The sequence below is a fragment of the Bos indicus x Bos taurus genome, chromosome 10 (assembly GCF_003369695.1).
Source record: "Bos indicus x Bos taurus breed Angus x Brahman F1 hybrid chromosome 10, Bos_hybrid_MaternalHap_v2.0, whole genome shotgun sequence".
NCBI classification, from domain to species: Eukaryota; Metazoa; Chordata; class Mammalia; order Artiodactyla; family Bovidae; genus Bos; species Bos indicus x Bos taurus.
This window is the reverse complement of record NC_040085.1, coordinates 80,442,169-80,463,532: the sequence shown is the minus strand read 5'-3', so window position 1 is coordinate 80,463,532 and position 21,364 is coordinate 80,442,169. Positions and strand designations below refer to the sequence as shown.

The 21,364-nt window shown below is 52.6% G+C and overlaps 1 protein-coding gene across 3 annotated transcripts in view; it reads right to left on the bottom strand.

The window, feature by feature from the left end:
* Positions 1-278: 278 nt before the first annotated feature.
* The window catches only part of JDP2 (Jun dimerization protein 2), a 45,388-nt gene continuing 24,302 nt past the window's right edge, over positions 279-21,364 (bottom strand). For all 3 annotated transcript variants that reach the window (XM_027552470.1, XM_027552468.1, XM_027552469.1), the window contains exons 3-4: positions 9,574-9,678; positions 279-1,416 (exon numbers count right to left, since the gene is read on the bottom strand). In XM_027552470.1, the coding sequence (XP_027408271.1) occupies positions 1,231-1,416; positions 9,574-9,678 (291 nt within the window). In that variant the 3' untranslated portion in view covers positions 279-1,230. The remainder of the gene's footprint in view (positions 1,417-9,573; positions 9,679-21,364) is intronic.

Here is a 21,364-nt window from a genome sequence, read left to right as displayed (position 1 = left end):
ACTCAGCGCCTTGTGAGAGTACCTGGCACACTCCCGGCTGGCACTTAGGAAACGTGTGTTGAGTGAATACATGAAGTACTGTGTATATATATATAATAACTTCTCTGAGCCTCGACTTCCTCATCTGTAAAATGGGCATATAAAGACTTACCTGGGAAGGGTTGTTGTGAAAACCAAGGGCCCATGATAGATGCTCCAAACATTCTCTAACACTACACACCACAGGTGACCAAGTGTTCCCTGTACCCCCATTCCCCAGGCAGACACTACAAGAGGTGGCCGGGTAAGTAAGAGTAACGTTTACTGAGTGATACAGGACTGAGTACTATGAAGGGTTTACCAGGATGGAAACACACCCCACCCCCTCCCCGGCCACCCCCTAACACCCAGAGACTACAGTACTTAGAAGTTACACACAATGACCATAACTGCTGGATATTTGTTCGTAACAAACAAACCATAGCATATTTATACTGTATCACATCGAGTGATTATAGAAATCCATATATATATTGCTTGTATAAAATCTTTTTTTTTTTGTAAAAAATATTAAAAAAAAAAAAAAAAAGAAAGTATAAAAAACATGTGCAGTTGAAAGCCCTGCCAGGACAGCCAGTCTGTAAACATTCAGTGAGTATGTGCTTTGGAAGGGCGCCTGCGCCTCGTGCCCACAGCAAACTCCAGCAGGGCCGGCCAGGGTGCACCCAGCTGCCGCTCCCCAGCAGGGCCCCGCTGGGCCCCGCATCTCGACCCTCTCTCTCCAGCCTTGCATCAGGGTCGTCAGGCAGATGGCCGTGTCACTCAGTTCGATCCTCAGCCGCGTGTTTGGTTGCAACTCATGGCTTTTCCTGGCTGCTCGGAGGTCCCTGGAGTGGGTACCCTGGTGGAGAGCCCAGAGAAGTGCCTGAGGCTGCTTTCCAGCCCCAGGTGCCTCTGTCCTGTCTCTCTGGAGCTGGGCCCCAGCGGGACAGCCCCACCCTCGAGTCTACTTTGGTCTCAGCGCTTGGTCCTTCTGGGTTTCATCAGCCGGCTCTTCCCCTTGTGTGGCTGATCTGAGTTTCACAAAAAAAAAAAAAAAAAAAGGCCCGGCCAATTACTGGCTGTGCTGAGCCTCTGGTGTAAAGTTTTTCACACACCAAAGAAGAGCCCTCTGGTGCCCTCCTCCTCTTCCTCCCTCTTGCCATCTCCTACTCCTCATTCTTCCTTTGTCCTCCTCCTCCCAGCCCACGGTCACTTCTTCTCAAGCTGCTCAAGCAGAGGGTTGCCTTCTGACTCAGGTGTCTTGACGCTGTCGGTCCGAACGATACAGGTGGGACGATGCCGGTTCAACATCAAGATGAGCTGCTGTCGCTCCTGCTTTAGCTCCTCGATCTGGGTCTTCAGCTCAGCGTTCATGAGTTCCAGCCGCTCAGATTCCTGCATGCAAAAACAGAGATGAGGCTTTAAGCTTTCAGTGGGGACCAGCTCCAAGGAGAAGCTCTCCACCTAGGTAGTCACAGGGCGCTCCAGGCTGGCCTTTGTCTATTTTCTGTCAGTTTCCCCCTGGAGAAGCACAGAATCTGCTACAGAGTCCCCTGGAGTAACTGATTTTGTTCAGGTCCTGCCCGTCATACCAGACACTGGCCTGTGTTGTTAGTGGGATGAATCTAGGGTATATCCTGGGGCCAGCCTGGCTCATGTTCCCCTCTCCTCCCCTACTCAATCCACTCCAGCCACAGTGGCTTCCTTTGTGTTGCTGGTGTTGTTTAGCTGCTTCAGTCGTATCTGACTCTCTGTGACCCCATGGACTGTAGCCTGCCAGGCTCCTCTGTCCGTAGAATTCTCCAGGCAAGAATACTGGAGTGGGTTGCCATTTCCTTCTCCAGGGGATCTTCCTGACCCAGGGACTGAACCCATCTCCTGCACTGGCAGGTGGATTCTTGACCACTGAGCCACTGGGGAAGCCCAGGGGCTTCCTTGCTGTTGCTCAAATATAGCAAACACTCTTCTGCCTCAGGACCTTTGCACAAGAAACAAAGGGTGGGAGAAGAATGGAGGCCAAGTGGATCCAGAGCAGATGCGTGGAGGGTCCACAGAGGGGTTAGAGGTGGCCCACGATGGCAGTGCCACAGAAAGTGCTTTATGTGTGATAAATGCATGTTGGGGATATATTGGCCTGTGGCATCCACAAGCCCAGTGTGGTCACGTAATTTCTCCTAAAACATGTGCTTCCTGGTTATCGGTCTATGATTATTTAAGGAGTCTCTTCCTTATACCCTGTTAGCTAGAATCTTTGCCCACTGGGAGGCAATCAATAGTCACCCTTCTGGATCCAAAATGTGGTTTTAAATAACCCCAAGTGAGATTTCCAGAGAACTTCCAGTTCAGTTGGAGAGGCTCCAGGGTGAGGAAAGGATGTTGACTTGATTTATGGGGAGTTTTCTTGCTCATGGGGCTTCCCTGAGAGCTCAGTTGGTAAAGAATCTATCTGCCTGCAATGCAGGAGACCCTGGTTCAATTCCTGGGTTGGTAAGATCCACTAAAGAAGGGATAGACTACCCACTCCAGTATTCTTGGGCTTCCCTTGTGCCTCAGCTGGTAAAGAATCCGCCTGCAATGCGGAAGACCTGGGTTCGATCCCTGGGTTGGGAAGATCCCCTGGAGAAGGGAAAGGCTACCCACTCCAGTATTCTGGCCTGGAGAATTCCATGGACTGTACAGTCCTGCTGCTGCTGCTGCTGCTGCTAAGTTGCTTCAGTCGTGTCCGACTCTGTGCGACTCCAAGACGGCAGCCCACCAGGCTCCCCCGTCCCTGGGATTCTCCAGGCAAGAACACTGGAGTGGGTTGCCATTTCCTTCTCCAATGTGTGAAAGTGAAAAATGAAAGTGAAGTCACTCAGTCATGTCTGACTCTTCTCGACCCCATGGACCCCAGCCTACCAGGCTCCTCCATCCATGGGATTTTCCAAGCAAGAGTACTGGAGTGGGGTGCCATTGCCTTCTCCCACTGTACAGTCCATGGGGTTGCAAAGAGTCGGATACAACTGTGCGACTTTCACTTACTTACTTACAAGTTTGTGATGTGGAGAGGTGATGGGCACACCAGTTCAATGCTCGGGAGTCAACACAGTAAAATACGGAAGCGCCTGAATTGGTATTTCCTGGACTCTATCTAAAAACATATAACCAGTGTGGAGGTTGGAATTCACCCAAAGGTTGGCAAAGGTTGAGACCAGTCATTCCCAGCTAGAAGCGATTTTGCCTCCCAGGAGACATTTGACAGTGTCTGGAGACATTTCGTGTTGTCACAACTGGGGAGGGTGGGTGCCCTTGGAATTCAGAGGGTAGGGATCAGGGATGCTCCTAGACATCCTTTAGCGCACAAGGAGCATCCGGTCCATTGCCAGGCCCAGGCAACCCGCATCAGACAAAGAATGGGCTGTGGTTGTGATGGGCTGAGTGGCCCCTCCCTGCCGGGGCTGAGAGATCCCCAGGCCCTCTGGCCTCAGGGCTGCTGTCTTCCCCACACCAGCCAGGCTGACTGAGCTGTTCCTTGTACTCATATCTGTGGAAGCAGCACAGCGCCTGGGGACTCACAACTGCTGAGATGTGCAGTCCTCGGGACAAGACGCTGAGGGAGAAAAGCCTCAAAGAAGGAAAAAATGCTCAGGGGGGGAAAATACCGAAAGCCAGCTAGGGTGGTTTTGGATTTAGCGGGACAAGGAGCGACAGGGAAGCCAGGCTGGTCCACTGTTCTCCTAACACCCCAAGCAGACAGCCTCTGAGGGCAGGAGAGACCCCATGTGGAACCATGAATCTGGGGCAGGTAGGGGCTGCCTGCTCACTGGGTCTACAAGCTGGTGCCTATGGGATGTCTCTGACCGTCTGGTTCCCCCCAGACACAATTTAAGCTCCAACTTCAAATCCTCTGAGCTGCTGCCTCTAGGAGTCTCGGTTCAATCCACCCACCCAGGAGCAAGTGCAGAGAACCTGCTTTGTGCAGTGAACCCTCTAAGGGGCCCCGAGGTCCATGAGCCCGTAACATGGATCGTGTGCAGCTTCCACTCAAGGGGGAGAAGGATCCAGACAGCCAGGCAGAGCTTATCAAGTGCCATCAGCCCTCCAGGGTCTAGACGACCTTCTGAGAGTGGGCTGAATGACCAGGTCTGATCTTGGGTTTGGAGAAATGGGTTGACTCTGGTTGAGCAGAGAAAGTCAGTGGGAGAGTGGGAAGATGTTTCAAGAAGCAAGCTCTGAGTGAACCAGGATGCAGACACGGGAGCGCGTCAGACGCATTTAAGAGATTAAAAATCCTCCCGGATGGCCACACGTCACGTTTGGACCTATTAGGGCACCAAGCTGGGAAGGTGGGTTTAGAGCCAGACCCGGGGTTTGGAAGAGTCAAGAGCAAGTTTCCTAACTTCCCTGAACCCCAGTTATCTCCTCTGCAAAAAAAAAAAAAAAACGATGATCGTGGGGGATTAAATGACTTCAAGTGGGAAAGGTACTTTGTAAACCAAGGGTTAGGGAGGCTTAAGGAATTTTTGCTTTAAGCCACAAGCAAGCGGGGATGAAGAAGCAAAGGAGGAGAAGCAGAGGAGGAGGCCGTTTCCAAGAAAACTTGGCAGGTCTGGGAGACTGCCTGCGTCTGCAGAGTGGGCGGTGGGTAGACAGCAGCCTGTGAGCATGGGGGAGGGTCCAAGGAAGCAGGGAGGTGGCAGCAGTTCTGGAGGGCAGTGGGCAGGACGAGGAAGGGCTGGGTTGTGCTGGAAATGGAAGTTAGAATGGGACATGCCAGGGGCAGGGTCTGGCAGGCTTGCACACACATCCTCACCCTTGAGAAGACATCACACCCACCTCACATCTGTATCACACAAAAAGACCAAGTGGGGTGCCTAACTGGCTTCCCCATGCATTTATCATAGCAATGGCATGACATTCTGCTGGTTTGAAAATGTACGGGTACATCGTGGAATAGCCTGCGCTTTGACAGTCTGACTGTCAGGCTGTAACTAGCTGCTCTGTTGTTTGATTTTCTTCTGTTTTATTAGTTGATGCTACATACTTATTTACTGGGTAAGTATAAACTGAGTTTTGAAAAATCTTTTTTTTAGCCGTGATTGTAGAAGTGGTTTGTGGTTTTAGAACAACGATTACCTAATCTGTTTTCCTAATTAATTCAATCAACATGGGCTAGGATCTTCACACCTTAATTAGGAAGTGAACAACTCTGCTTGCATTTTTGTTTATCGTTTTGCCTCTGGTAGATATTTACTGCCTTGGAGAAAATGAAACCATTTGTCATTTCAGAATGGAATTAATGCATGTGAAGGAGGTTCTGTCTCCTCTGTGGCAGTCAGTGAAGGCAGTAGAGAAAATACAGGGTGAGGGGCTGAGGTGTCCCAGCAGTGTGCCCTTGGCCAAGTCATTTCCCTTCTCTGGGCCTCAGTTCCCCCACCCCCACAGAAAATATGATTGGCCCAGGGTACTTTCAGCATGAAGATTCTCTGACTCTTATTTTTCAAAGTTACCCTAATGTACTTAAAATACAGCTCCACTTCCCAACGTTTTTTTTCTGTAAAAAAAAAAAATAGCCTGATGCAGACTTCTGAGCCCCAAAGCCCTGCCTGAATTAAAATCTTGACTCTGCCGCTTGCCAGCTAGGCTGCTGTGAACAAGACCCTCAGGGGGAGGGTGAGTAGAGGGCCGGGCAGGGGAGGAAGCTCTGGGTCCCCATCCTGACTTGGCCACTGTGTGAATCTCTCCGAGTCTCAGAATCTGAGCAAGTGGATATGGCTGCCTTGCCTCCTCCCAGAGTCACTGTGGCCGTCAAGGAGAGAGGGGCCTTGAAGAGCCACGAGCACCAGGGGAGCGTGCGATGGTGTTAACTGCTGCCCTCTCCCAGGGAACCGTGTCCGGCCCAGTGGAGTTGCAGAGGCGGCCCCACAGCAGCCACTGCTCCTGCCCGTGGACAGCAGAGGTGCTCAGGTGGCCCTGGGACCTGCAGGGCAAGGGATCTGACCCAAAGGCCTGCCTCTTGCCTCCTTCAGGGCCTTGCCTGGTCGAGGCAGATGACATGTGAGATGCCACAGAAATAGCCTAGCCTGGATGAGTCCCCAGGGGTCAAGGATGGGAGGGTGACTTGTGATATTGTACATATACGTGTGTTTGCGTGCACGTGTGCACATCCGCTCCGGTCACATCAACTCTGTGCGATGCTTGGACTGCAGCCTGCCAGGCGCCTCTGTCCATGGGATTCTCCGGGCAACAATACTGGAGTGGGTTGCCGTGCCCTCCTCCAGGGGATCTTCCTGACCCAGGGGCCAACCTGCGTCTCTTACGTCTCCTGCGTTGGCAGGAGGGTTCTTTATCACCAGTGCTACGTGAGAAGCCCATATGTGTGTACGCACGTGTGTGTGTGTGCGTGTGTGCACATACACACACATACACCTTTGTACCTCTGAGCCTTGTATATATTTGACATGTTAAAAAATAAACGACAAGAGAATCCCTCATGTCATCAGGCACGGACTGTCCACACAGCCTCCGCCTTTGGGCCTTAACCCTTACACGTGGCCTCAGCCTCCATGGTCAGAGGGGAGGAGGGGAGCATGGTGAGGGGCTGGGCGTGGGCCCCAACAGAACTGTCCAGGCCCCCCTCCCAGACCCCAAGGCCATGCACTTCTCTTGGTCAACAGCTGCCTTCTCCTCCCTGGGGGATAACACAGCAATGTAACCGATCTGCCCACTCGGGCGCGGGGGCGGGGGGGAGGGGGGGCCAGTCCACGCCCCTTGCTGTAACCACAGCAACAGGGTGTGTCCCTCTCCTCCTGAAACCCTCCCATGGCTCTCTGCACTGCACACTCCTTCATCCTAAAGGGACAGGGCATGAGAGTGAAAGAGGGTGCTCTTAATAACCAGGCCAGGACAACAGGCTTAGTTAAAGCGGGATTGCCCCGGACAAGACGGCACAGGGACCACCTCACACGTGAAGGCTCTGGGCCCCTTTCTCTCCGTGGATCCTGCACTCTAGCCACACCGGCGTTCTTTTCAATCCCATCACCGCAACCTTAAACGACACCTCAGCCTCTGGCCTGTGCTTTGGCTGTTGGTGGTGACCCCTCCAGCACTGTCCCTCCCTAAGTGGGCTCCCGCCCCTGGTCTATGTACCCATCAGGAGTCGTTCTGCAGTCTCGACTTGGACAGCCGCCCCTCCCCGCCCCCATCTGTGCTCACAGCCCCCCCCGCCCCCCGCCCCGGGCTCGCCCAACCTCATGTTCAGCACACATCCCATCCCTGTTTTTCCCCTGCCACCCCTGCAGCCACGGCCTGCGGGCCCACTGTGCGGCGGGCACTCACTCGGCACTGAGGAAGGATGGATGGGTCAGCAAACGGATGGATGAACCCTGACTCCACTGCACGCTGGCAGTGGTAACCTCGGGCAAGGAACTTGACCTCTCTGTGCTACAGGTACGTGTCTAAAAGGGGGATCGGCAGGGTGCTCAGTGGAATGAGAATAAACGGGACCCAGGAAATGCCTGGCACACAGTAGGTGCTCAGACCATGTCACTGGAATGCACAGAGCAGCTTGCCCGCTCATCTGGCACTGACCGTTGGTGACACTAGTGTGTCACTGGTGTGCATTCACTTGGCACACCTTGCCTGCTGGCTGTCTGACAGGCCCTGGAAGGCGGGGTTGGAATATGAGTGTTCCCTCTGTGCCCTGCCCAGCTCTGCAGGCTCTCAGGGCTGGAAATGAGGTGTGTGACACTCCATCCATCTTAAAGGCTTATGTGAGACCCGTGTCTTAGAAATTTCTTGAAACCTTCCTTCTTGGTGTCGGTCCACCATCCCTTCTGAGGGGCTTCCAGCTCCAGAGTCTAAGTCCCACCTATACTGACTGTTCCCCTGCTGAAACGCTCACAGCCGGAGGTGCACACACAGCCCCAAGGCACTGACACCCGTGACCTCCGATTTGTTCTCTGTTTGTTGCAAGAATGAGAAGAGACCCATCGACCTCCAGAGAAAACCCAGGCCAACCTGGCCTCGCCTCTCCAGCTCCCACAGGAGGGACCAGGACTAGTCCTGGGTGGTGTGTGCCCAGCACACCCAGCACAGGACCAGGCACTCAGTATACGCTTGACACTGCTTGTCCACACATCAATAAACAAGCAAAAGAACGAATGAGCAAACCCAGGAATGAATGGATGAGAGCCAGTAGGGCAGAGTGCTGAAGACAGGTGCTCTGAAATTAGCCTCAGGCCGAATCTCAGTTCTCCCAGGTCACTGCTGAGTGACCTGGGCAAGTTACTTAACCCCCGTGCCTTCCTTAGTGTCCCCATCAGCAGACTGAGAATAACGCAGGCCCCTACCTCATACAGCTGTAACGCAATAAAACGCACACTGCGCCTCGCACAGGGCCGCACTTCACAAATGTCAGCTGCTGCTGCTGCTAAGTCACTTCAGTCATGTCCGACTCTGCGCGACCCCATAGACAGCAGCCCACCAGGCTCCCCCATCCCTGGGATTCTCCAGGCAAGAACACTGGAGTGGGTTGCCATTTCCTTCTCCAATGCATGAAAGTGAAAAGTGAAAGTGAAGTCACTCAGTCGTGTCCAGCTCTTAGCGACCCCATGGACTGCAGCCCACCAGGCTCCTCCGTCCATGGGATTTTCCAGGCAAGAGTGCTGGAGTGGGGTGCCACTGCCTTTTCCGTCACAAACGTCAGCAGCCACTGTTAACTGCGGCTCACTGTAGAAGGCAGCCTGACCTGGGACATGACTCTTCTGCACTGTCACTATTGTTATTTAGAAACCAACAACAGATTGGGAGTGGGGAGGCTGGAGACCACTGGCTGGGACCAATTAGCATTTTGGTCATGTCCCTTCAAAGTCATCAACCATTTCTGAAAAACAAAAATAGGAGGGAAATCCTAAGGGACAGAAGAAGGAACAAATGCCTGTTTGACACATTCCAAATGAAAGGGCAGGGGTGTGCTCTGAGGGCCATGAGGCAAGGCAGCCTTCCACTCGCCTCGGTGTGCAGAGCTGACCTCTGTGGTCCTGGAGGCAGCAGCCAAGAGCTGGGGGTGAGTAGGGGGATGTCAGCTTTGGTGGGACAGAGTCCAGGCTGATGGGAGTCAGGGCCAGAAGAGCTTTCTGCACTTGAGGGAGGGGTTTTTTTTCTGCCCCATGGTTGCATGCACTGCCCCCGTGCAGGGAGCCATCACCAACTTCATCTGCACCCACGCCAGACAAGTTTGGGAGCCCTCGGTGCACCAGCATGGGGAGTACCTGTCCTGGGCCACCTGGGCCCTCAGCGCCGAGGATCTATACCTCAGCTGGAGGCGGGGAACTTGGCTCCTTCCATAGGCTCTGGCCTTCCTGCGATCAGGCTGCCCCCTGGGTCATCTCAGTTCAGGGAGGGGGCACTGGATAGGAGTGGAGGGTAGGAACAGAGGGGTCGTGGCCGCCCGGGCTGATGCCAGTGAGCATGCATTGATTCCGCAGGCCCGGGATGCTGTCTCCTGGGCTACCAGCACACAAGCCTCTAAAGGACAAGGCCGGGGCCCACCGTGGCCACTGCTCGCCTCACCCGCTGCAGAAATTCCGTCCGCTCCTTCTTCTTGTTCCGGCATCGGGCCGCCGCGACTTTGTTCTTCTCCCGACGCCGTTTCCTCCGCTCCTCTTCCTCGTCTAGCTGTGGGGGCAAAGAGCCACAGATGAGACACTGAGGCAAGCCTGGCGGCTGGCTGCCCTCCCAAGACTCAGATAGATGGACAGACGGATGACCTAACCATGAGTGAGCAGCCCTGCCAGCCCACTGGCCTCTCGGCAGGTGGGATGCAGTGGTTCCCAGCTGGTCCCAAGGATGCTCACGAAGCAGGTGGGCATCCCGGGGAGGAATCAGCATCCCAGGAGGGCAGGGCCACATGGGTTCTGCCAGAGTTCAGGAGGCCTGGAGCCTGGCGATCGCCTCACTCAGAGGTGACACCCAACAGGCGGTCTGTTCTCTGGCCTGGCCCGAGCCTCTGGGCACTGTTTTCCAGGCCAGCAGTTCCCAGGCATTTCCTTTCAAAACACCTTGAGCATGAGTGTTGATTTTACCTTCTGCTCCACCCATTTTCACTCCCTGTCCTCCCTCTCAGGTCCTTCCGAACCCTCAGCTCTATCCTGATGATGGAGCAGTCTTCCCACCCCTCACCAGGTTCGTCCTTCCCTCTGCCAATGCACTGGAGAAGGAAATGGCAACCCACTCCAGTATTCCTGCCTGGAAAATTTCATGGACCGAGAAGCCTGGTGGGCTGCAGTCCCTGGCATGGTAAAGAGTCAGACACGGCTGAGCAACTGGTCACACACGCACGCTGCCTCTGCATTTTCTTTCTCCAGGATACCCACTTGCACCCCAAGATTGCAGGGGCTCCCCAAAGTGCCCTTCTCAGGACCTAGACATAGGAGGCTTCTGAATCTCTAGACTTACTTCCCTGGTGGCTCAGTTGGTAAAGAATCAGCCTGCAATGCAAGAGACCTGGGTTCGATCCCTGGGTTAGGAAGATCCCCTGGAGAAGGGAATGGCTACCAACGCCAGTATTCTGGCCTGGAGAACTCCGCAAACAGAGGAGCCTGGGTACAGTCCATGGCGTCACAAACAGTCGGACATGACTAAGTGACTTTCACACACACACACACACTAGGAATCTTATCATGTGTGAAATAGGGCCCACTGAATGGGAGAGAAGAGGCTCACTGCCCGCCAATATGGACTTCCAGAGCTGTGGCTATTACTGTTTAATATCATTAATAATAACAAGAGCTGCCATCTGTTGCCCTCTTTGTTCAGTGCTCTCAACATAGGTCCTATAATCCTCACATCACAGTCTGATGAGGAAGTTCTCTGACTGCCCCACTTCACAGACAGTGAGACTAAGGTTCACCTGCGCAGTCTGCCCAAGCCCCTCCAGCAAGGAGATGATAGAGTCAGGCTTCCCACTCTGATTTCTCCGACTTCACCCACCCTGATCTTGACCACAGCCCCAGCCCATCAGGATCACTTGGACATGAAGCCTCTCGTGGTCCACTGCTTGCTAGGGGATTCTGGACGACCCACAGGATCGGCCGGGCTGGACGTGGCCCAGAGTCTGAGGCCACTGGAGAAGTCGTCGGGCAGCCTGGGCCTGCCAACCCTCTCACTTCTGGAACCAGTGGGGGTGCTTCTGGCAGCCTGAGGCCTGGAACAAGGTCTCGGCCCAAAAGGGCTGCAGGCCAGGAAAATAAACAGCCTCCCTGCCTGCATTCCCGGCATGCTCCGGGAACTCAGGACCAAAGGGTGAGCCGGAGACCAGCACCCACGGCCCCCGGCATAGGCCCTGGCAGGGGCCGCCCCATCTCCTGGTTCACCACCTTGGAGCTTCTCCCTGACCCACGCCCTCCCGGCCTGGGAGGCTGGCTGGAGAGGTGCCCTGTCAACACGGCCGCACCCAAGCACCTCCCAGCCCCTTGGCCTCCTTTGAAACTGAACCAGAAGTGACAGCTCCTCTGGCTGACCCGCATCTGGGGAAATAGAAACCCGGACAAAGTTGATTCCGCCCAACCTCTACCTCACCCCCAACAAGGCCGAGGTAACCGTGACGACAGGCAGAGGGAAGGAACTGGAGGAAGTGGCTGGCAGTGCAACCTCCCCTCGGCTGAGAGGGTTTGCCCACAAACTGCCAAGGTGATGTGTGCAACCTGGGCCCTGCCAGACGCACAGGGCCTCCGGCCCCTCTCCCAGAGCAAACCCCGGGTTCTGGCAGAACCTGGGAGATACAGCCTCTGTCCCTCAAGAGCTGGCTCCCTCCTCCACCTCTGTGCAGGGCCTCATCCTACATAAAGTTGGAAGCCAACGGAAGCCGCGCAAGCAGCAGACACAAAGAGGCTCAGCGCTGGAAGTTTAAGACATCAGTTGAACCAGGATGACACCCAGATGGGGGGGCTGCTCCTCCTGCCCTCTGCAGCCACATCGGTCCCCTCCTACCCTCACCCTAGACTCCAAATGTTTCACCTTCTCCAAGTCTGCCAGGCCTCCTGAGATAACCTTCCTTTCCTATTGGTCAACTCTTACAACCCTCAAGAGCAAACGCCACCTCCTCCAGGAAGGCTCCCTTGACTCCCCAGATTGAATTAACTGCTTTTTCCACTGTTTATGATAGCCAAGACATGCTGTGCTGTGCTCAGTTGCTTCAGTCATATCCAATTCTTTGCAACCCTAGGGATGGTAGCCCACCAGGCTCTGTCCATGGGATTCTCTAGGCAAGAATATTGGAGTGGGTTGCCATGCCCTCCTCCAGGAAGCCTAGACATACAAGCAACCTAAATGTCCATCAACAGAAGAATGGATAAAGAAGATGTGGTACATATATACATTGGAATATTACTCAGCCATTAAAAAGAATGGAATAATGCCATTTGTAGCCACATGGATGGACATAGAGAGTGTCATACTGAGTGTAAGTAAGTCAGACAGAGAAGGAGAAATACCACATGCCATCCCTTATATGTGGGAAAAAAAATGATACAAATGAACTTACTTACAAAACAGAAAAACTCACAGACTTAGAAAACGAACTTATGGTACCCAGCGGGTAAAGGTAGTTAGTGACTTTGGGATGGTCATGTGTACCCTGATACATGTAAAATGGATAACCAATAAGCACCTATTGTGTAGCACACAGTACCCTGCTCAACAATATGTGCCAGCCTGGATGAGACGGGAGTTTCGGGGAGAATGGATACAAGTATATGTATGGCTGAGTCCCTTTGCTGTTTACCTGAGACTACCACGACATTGTTAATCGGCTATACCCCAGTACAAAATAAAAAGTCTAAAGTTTGGTTAAAAAAAGAAAAAAAGAAAAAATTAACTGCTTTTTCAGTGCTACAGCCCTTTGAGTTCCCTGCTGGAAGAACCTCCATCATACCCCACCGTAATTCTCAGCTTCCATAGGTAGCTGCCTTCCCTGCTAGTCTGGAGGACGGGGGACCCGGGTAACCCCAGCACCTGGCACAGAACGTGGCACTTAGGAGGGGCACAGCGAATGTTAGTCAAATGAATGAATGGAATGAAAGATTCAGAGAAAGATGCCACAGGCTTAAATTCTATAATTACAAAAGTGATTTATTGCCTGTATCTGCATAACCTTTGCTCCAGGGCTTCTAAGGAGCCTTCTCCACCAGGGATGGCCTCATGTTTCTGTCTGCAGGAGGCCAGCAAAGCTTGGGAATCGTCCTGCCTTCCCCAGAAACACACTGGCCTGAAGACGGAGTCAGGATTTGGGATGCAGGCCACCTATGGCTGTGAAAGTGAAAGACAGTGAAAGTCACTCAGTCGTGTCCGACTCTTTGCAACCCCATGGACAGTCCATGAAATTTTCCAGGCCAGAATACTGGAGTGGGTAGCCTTTCCCTTCTCCAGGGGATCTTTCCAACCCAGGGATCAAACCCAGGTCTCCCGCATTGCAGGGGGATTCTTTACCAGCTGAGCCACAGCAGAAGCCCAAGAATACTGGAGTGGGTAGCCTATCCCTTCTCCAACAGATCTTCCCGACTCAGGAATCAAAACGGGGTCTCTGCCTGCATTGCAGGCAGATTCTTTACCAACGGAGCTATCAGGGAAGCTCCCTATGGCTGTGGCGAGTGCACGAATCCCATGCAGGACGTGAGAGCACCAGGCTATGTGTACTTAAGCCCCAAAATCCCGGTACCCATAGCACCGCTGGCTTCCAAGCCCACACCTGGGCCTTTCCCATGCCTGTGTCCTGCCTTGGCTCACACGACCCAATAAAGCAAGAAATGGCTGCACAACCCCTTCGCCACACTTCCCCCTTTGAAACTGTGCTGTATTTCCCCCCAGTCCTCCTGCGGCTCTTTAAAAGCCCCCCAGAGGGCTCAGAGAAAAGAGAAGCTGAGTTCCTGCCTGAAGGAAGACAAGGGTTGGGCAGTGCCCTCAGGCCCGCATCCCCATGGGCTCACTCTGGCTCCTTTCACAGGGCCTGCATGGGCTGCGCCCTCTGCCTGGAGCTGTTTGGAGACTGGCTCGGCCCTCCCCCCGGGCTTGAGGCCGCTGCCTTCTCCTAGATCCTCTAGGCATCTGGTCCCGCGTGGGTGAGAGACAGTGCCGTGTTTTCGCCGCACACGACTCCAACATCTAAAACCGGAACCCTGAACGGGAGATGATGACTTTTTCTGCAGACACAGCTGGAGGATCCAGCGTGTTTGAGGAGGAGGCAGCTTGAGCTTCAAGACTTTGAAAAACCATAGTCGGGGTGGGGTGAGTGGGGACAGGCGGGTGGAGCAAGCAGATCGTTCCTTGTCCTTCAGCTGGGTTCTGGCTCTGGGTTTCTTCAATTCCCAGGGCGGCCCGAGGACAAAGCTGTCTGTGTTCTGGCAGTGATGGGGTGGAGGTGGTGGCGGGCCCTTCCACCATCCTCCACCTTGGAGGGCCAGACCTGGGGGTCCGGATCACAGCCAAGGAGGCCCTCACTGTTGAGCAGTCCCTCCTCAGACAGCCTGTTCTCAAGTCCCCCGAGGAAGCCCAGGGCAACCCTGGCCCCTGCTCTAGCTGACTGTATGTGGTATGAGTGGCTAACCCGAGCTGGGCTGTATTCACCAAGAGGAAATCTGAAACTAAACTGCTGGGCCGGAGGGTATGCAGGCTGGACAATCAATTTCAACCCAGAGAAGCAGAAGGATCAGGCTGCTGATGTGTTGAGATGAGCAGAGACCACCCGGCAAGACAGAAACAGACATTCGGTTACAGGAGCGAGTCGAACAAAGAGAGGGGATGGGCGAGAGAGTGAGAGAAGCACAGCCTGGACAGGGTGTGGTGAGCAAGGGGCCCAGGGCACAGATTTAAGGAGGTGCTCATCTCTGGAGCTTGTGCCAGGGCAGGGTCAGCACCCGGAGGGTGGGTGTCTCCTTAAATGTCACACGCTGGGCATCTGGCTTGCCGCATCCTGTCCAAACCCCGAGAGACAGAGGGAGCTCCAGACAGAGAAAGGTAGAGACACAGACAGGGAAGACAGAGAACACAGAGAAACAAGATGGGTGGAGAGAGAGACAGAGAGTACGGGGCAGAGCCACAAAGAGAGAAACCCAGAGACATGGCCACAGGCCGATGGTACAGACAGACAGAGGGACAGACAGCAGACAGACAGGAACGCTGATTCCACCCCTGCAGAGGCCTGACTGTGCTTCGTCTCCTCGGGGTCCATGATGAATCTGAATCTACCCTGGAAATTCCTCCATTGGCTTTCAGGGAGCTGGAGAAGGTTTCTGCCTCTTGCCACTGAAAGATACGTGTGATACCAGGGTCCCGCTCTTGTGAAGTCAGGTGATGCCAGGTGTGCAGAGGGTGGTCCCCAGGAATCCAGGAGAGAAGGCCTACCCAGGAGCAATGCTTCTAGAAGACCTGGGAAAGCGGCAGAGCCTGGATGCAGACGAGCTCTTGAGCAAAGAGAGGTGGGTCACCTCAGCAGGAAGGAAACCCTGGGGATTCGGGGCCCTGGGGGTTAAATGGTCTCAGGAAGCCAAGCAGGACAGGCCTACTATCTTCCTCACTTTCACAGATGTGCAAACTCATGATATCAAGCTTGATATCAAGACATCAAGGCTGCCCAAAGGGCAGTGACAGCTTCGAATCCAGGCCTTTGGGGCCCAGGGCCCGAGCATCTCCTGCTCTTCGAAGGGCGGGTGGTCTTGGTAACAAGACCCCGACTGAGCCTTTCAGCTCCGTGCCCAGGGATGGAACTATTAAGCATCTAACTGTGAGGACAATGACCGTTTTATTTTTTCCTGCCTGGGTATTTCTTTTTTTTAATCGAAGGATAAGTGCTTTAACTGGAGGATAATATTGTGTTGGCCTCTGCCATGCAACAACATGGATCAGCCCCAGGTATACATGTATCCCCTCCCCGCCCCGAATCCCTCTCCCATCTCCTTCCCCATGCCACCCCTTCCAGGTTGTCACAGGGCACTGGCCTGAGCTCCCTGGGTCACACAGCAAATTCCCATTGGCTATTTATTTCATATATCTGCCTGGGTATTTTTAAGTAAAGCATATTTGTTGCGCAATTAACACAAGAGTGTAGCACGAAAGCAGCATAGTTTACAGCAGGGGGGCCCACCCCGCTCCAGTCATGACTCTCAGGCCCTGTCTGCCAGCCACGTGGCTCTCACACGGTGGCAAGTCACCCAGATGTGATTTTTGAATCCTGACATTTCATAAGCATTTCCAAATATGTATCTTCAGTTCAGTTCAGTCACTCAGTCACGTCCGACTCTTTGCGACCCCATGAATTGCAGCATGCCAGGCCTGCCTGTCCATCACCAACTCCCGGAGTTCACTCAAACTCATGTCCATCAAGTCAGTGATGCCATCCAGCCATTTCATCCTCTGTCGTCCCCTTCTCCTCCTGCCCCCAATCCCTCCCAGCATCAGGGTCTTTTCTTACAGACCCTCAAAGAATCAGGATAAGAAAGAGCAGTGACACTTGGTAACCCCAGGCATGGCAAACACAGAAACTCTCAATGGACAAAACAATAGAGAAAAGGACAGTGAGGCAGGTGCCCAGCCGAAACCGAGAGGGAAAAATCAAGTCAAACCCGCAGTGCTAAGCAGAGTACTGAAGGGCTGAAAGACTTATCTTAGACTGAAAACTCTCCCAGGCAGAGAGAAGCGGGCTTATCTGAGACTTGGGGCATCAATGTTGTCAGCATGAACTCTGGGGTCTGAGAGGCCTGGGTCTACCCTAGCAGCTCTGTACACCAACTCTTCCTGTGTATTGCCTTTTTTTTTGCTGGAAGATGTTATATGTTGAATAAAATTCTCTATAAACATTTTTTTAAAAAGTGCTCCGGGCAAGTCCCTCAGCCTGTCTGAGCATCACTTGTACAAGGAGGATACTGAGCCGTGCCGCACAGGGTTGCCATGACGACTTAAGTCTCATCCCAGAGCTGGGGACACAGGAAGGGCTCTGAAAATTCCAGCTGCCCTGTCTTTCTAGGTGAAGCCAGTGCTGCCCCGGGCCCACCTCCCACACAGAGAGAACCTGGCATAAAAGGAGCGCTGGGGGCCGACTGCAGGGTGGGGGTGCTTCAGGGCACACAAGTTGTCAGTGGGCAGGCCTGAGTGACCGCCCTCAAGCCTCCAAGTCGAGCCCTGGCCGTGCCTGCTGGGACCCTCCCCCTTCCGTGGAGGAACCACATTTCAACACCAGGGGCCCACGAGCACCCTGGGAAGTAAACACCCAGATACCAAACATACCAGACATTCTCCCACATAAACACAGCTGCTGGGAGCCAGGGGCTGTGGGCCCTGCCCACCTCCCTGCCAAGGACCCTCTATATGCACTGAGTGGTTTCAGCCACCACCTCTTCTCGAATGCCAACCAAGTCTTTATTTTCAGGGCAAAACATCCACTATCTGCTGGATGCTCGATCCAGACTGTCCTCAACTGCTGGCTTTATCTCTCTTCTCCACCCTAGCTGGCACCATTGCCCACCTGGTTACAGGCCTCGCCCGCTCACCTGTCCCTCCTCTGTCTCCAGGTTTGACCAGACAAGCCATCCAATTCTACATCCTATATCATCCTCAGACTTGCTCTCCACTCTCTACCCCCCTGCCGTTTTCCAGGTTTTCTCTCTTCTCTTGTCTCTGTTTCTCTGTCTCTCCATCTCTCTCTCTTCTGCTCCACCTCCTGGGAGGCCTCCTGACCGTGTACAACCATCCTCTACTCCAGCCATTGGAGGGAAGTTTCTAAAATGCAAATCTGATCCAGTTACTGACCTTCAGGGGCTCCTCATTACCCTAAGGATAAAGCCCAAGCTCCTTAATACACCCAACAAGGCACCTGGTGACTTGGCCCCACCTGCCCTGGTCTCACCTCCCATCTATCCCTATCCTACACACCCTCATCCTGCAACACTGAGCCTCTACTATACCTCACACTTCCCTGGCCTCATGCCTTTGCCTCTGCTGTCCCCTTGGTTTCATTGCTGTACATTCAGCTCAAGTGTGACCTCCTACAGGAAGTCCTCCCTGATTTTCATCCCGTCCAAGCTGGGGAGGTGTTCCTCTGCTCTGGGCTTCCAGAGAACTTTGAGTTTATCCTGGCCTCTACTGTGCTGTATTCTAGCCCTAGTTTCTTCCTCCACTAAAATGGGAGTTCTGTGAGGGCAAAGTCTGTATTTTGTTGACTTTCTGTGTGCCCCACACCTTGTAGAGTTTATGGCCATCAGTAGCACTCAATAAACGTTTGCTTAAGGGAGGCCTGATCCCCAGAGCTGGGGACCTGGACAAGAACCCAGTACTCCTGACTCCCAACCCAGTGCCCTTTCCAACTGCCCCCACTGTCAGGCTGTAATCCAACACTCTCACCTATAAGCAAACCCACACATCTGGATGCCATGCTCACTCAAAGCTCCAGCCCAGCCAACCACCAGGTGAAGGCTCTGAACAGGAGCTGGCAGAGGCAATGGCTGCACCTGCCAATTCACTGTACGCAGCTCTCCTGGCTGGGGGCGAGCGCAGGTGGAGAGGTGACTGCTCAGGGCACTGGGCCTCTGCACGAAAGCGCAGGGAGCAGCAAGGTGGCAAGCTACTCTCCATCCTGAGGTTCTGGAACTAAGAAGACCTAGAGATCCTTGATTCCTGCCGCATCCGAAGGCTGGAAACTCAAGTTCAGGGAAACAGAGTGAGTCCAAGCAGGTCTCTGGGTCAGACAGTGGTGAGACCACCCAGAACCCCACTGCTTTCTGGAAAGAAGCAGGGAATACCTCTTTAGGATGAAAGCCCGCTCCTATTCTTGTTGCATTAAAGCCATAGGGGATCCAATCAAACAGACTTCTCTGAGGTCTTGCATCTCAGTAAGAGGAAGCATCTCATGACCCCTGCCTCATGGGCCTCAGTCAAAACCTTCTCCAGGGTTAAGAGAACCTCTAAAAAAATAGGCCACCCAAGGCCTGAGGCTGGTTTATGCACAGAGTAGGAAAGGGCCATTCTCTCAAAAGCAGTGGAGAACAGCCTGTTTCTACCACTAAGAAAAGGCAGCATTGTGTTTGGAACAAAGCCTGAAATAGCCAGCTGGGCAGGGTGGCACCCATCTGTGGATGGCCCTGCTGAGTGAAGGGCAAACTCTGTTACTGTGAAAGTGAGGGGGAGGCTGGGAGATAGAGGCAATAATCACCTTGGCTCAGGCAGAGGAAGAGAAAAGGGACAAAGGTTGCCGGGAAATCCTTTTGCGGACAAGAGCTATTTGAAGAATGATGGCTCTTTTTTGTTGTTGAAATCTGTCTATTCCAGGCCTGTTTCATATTTATGGTTTAGGGAGGTTTGGTTTCCCACTAGGCAATCAATCAATTTTGTTGCCCAATTGACATTCACTTCAAAAAGATGAGAAAAGGACAGAAATAGTAGCCTCCACATATGAGATTCTCCCCACCCCCAAAAGAATGGTCAGAAGCAGAATATACCGACAGGGGAAAATCCATTTTCTTCACAAAAAGAGTTAATCATACAATAGAAACTGGGTCTTTAACAATAGCAATAACAACGAGCTGTGTAATATACCTTGATTGCACAGGGCAAAAAAAAAGAGAGAGAGACAAGAGCCCCTGCAAGTGACTGAATGACAGTCTATAATTAAATGAAAATGCAGCTGTTGCAAAGAATATTTATGAACAGGTCTGTTCTGAAAGTCCCGAGTTGGCCAAACTAGAACATTTCAAGTGCCATCATCCTATTAAAGCATTGGAAGTCATTCGTCTTTCATCATGAAGGTGAAAAACAAGGTCCTTGGCTTAATTATTCTCCACCAACGCAGTTCCGTTTAATCTGTATGCAGGGTGTGCAGCTGAAATACAGATTTCAGCCAATTTCTTTCAGACACGAGGCACAGATAAGAAATCACTGAGTGAAACGGAGACCTCTATTTTGAGGAAACAGAAAGCCAGCTAATAAAAATCCCATCCAGATGACAGTGGTCAAAGGAACTGACAGCCAGGGATGCCTGGCCTGGAGCTTGGAAGGGTGATTTCACCATGCATGACTTATACAATGAAATGGTTGCAGTTAAAGTTCATAGTGGGTGAAGGCAGGGTTTCGTAGCATCTAGACAGATGACGGGGGCTGAAAGCCCCCACTCCCCAGTTATCAGACCAGAGCTGCTGAGAACTCTGGGCCAGATACAGCAAGTGAAGGCTCCTTTGGCATCAGAACAGTATATCTGATTCTCTCCCTTCTACAACAATAAAGGAGCCGGCCTATTGACAAGCTCAGCAGTTTAATTGGGAAGTCCCTTTGGGTGTGAATGCTGGCAGCAGGAACATCTCAAGACCTGGAAATAACTGCTTTGGAAATGCTAAGGTGTTTGCAGACTCAGAGAACAACCCTGCCTTACACAGACTCAGATACCACATGATGGCATGCAGATTCCTCCAGGAAACTTGAGATAGGTTTGAAGAAAAATGTGGTTTCAAGCCCTTGTAGCCGTTCTCCGAGAGAACCATCACCAGTCAGAGCTGGAAGCAATGTTCAGTTCTGAGAACATCAGAACCTACTGGAGGGCTTCTGATGTCACAGATTCAAGGGCTTCACCCTCTAGAGAGTCTACTTTAGTAGGTTTAGGGTGAGACTCAGGAGTCTGTGCTTCTCACACACTCCCAGATGCCACTGGGTCCGCGCCTGACTTTGAATAGTGCTGACTCATTGGAAAAGACCCTGATGCTGGGAAAGATTGAAGGCAGGAGGAGAAGGGGACAACAGAGGATGAGAAAGCTGGATGGCATCATTGACTCAATGGACATGAGTTTGAGCAAATCCCGGGAGATCATGAAGGACAGGGAAGCCTGGTGTGCCGCAGTCCATGGGGTCACAAAGAGTTGGACAAGACTTACTTAGCAACTAAACAACAACAACGATATACTAAATTGATAAAGGTGGTATTTTATTAAGGGGCTCAAATTGTATCATATACTTATTAGAGTCATTCAATAAGAATATAAAAATGAGTTCCGGTTGATGCAAAATCTTTAACTCAGAGGTTATGGGAGAAAGTTGAAGGTTTATGATAGCTTCAGGATCCAAATTATTCCTGTCTTATGTTTCCCCTGCACACATAAATCGGTAGTTGCAAACAGGTGTGTATGTGTTATATAAGTACACACACACATACATACATAAATAATGGTCTTCCAGCTTGCCCTGCACTCTCAAGGCTCAGCAGTAAAGAGAAGTAGCAGAAAGACCTTTGTTCTGAACAAAACAGACCCACCTGGCACCAGATGTCACCTTGGCAGTGCTCTCCAAAGTGTCAGATTTGATCATTAACAGGTATGAGCATGGGTGTAGAACT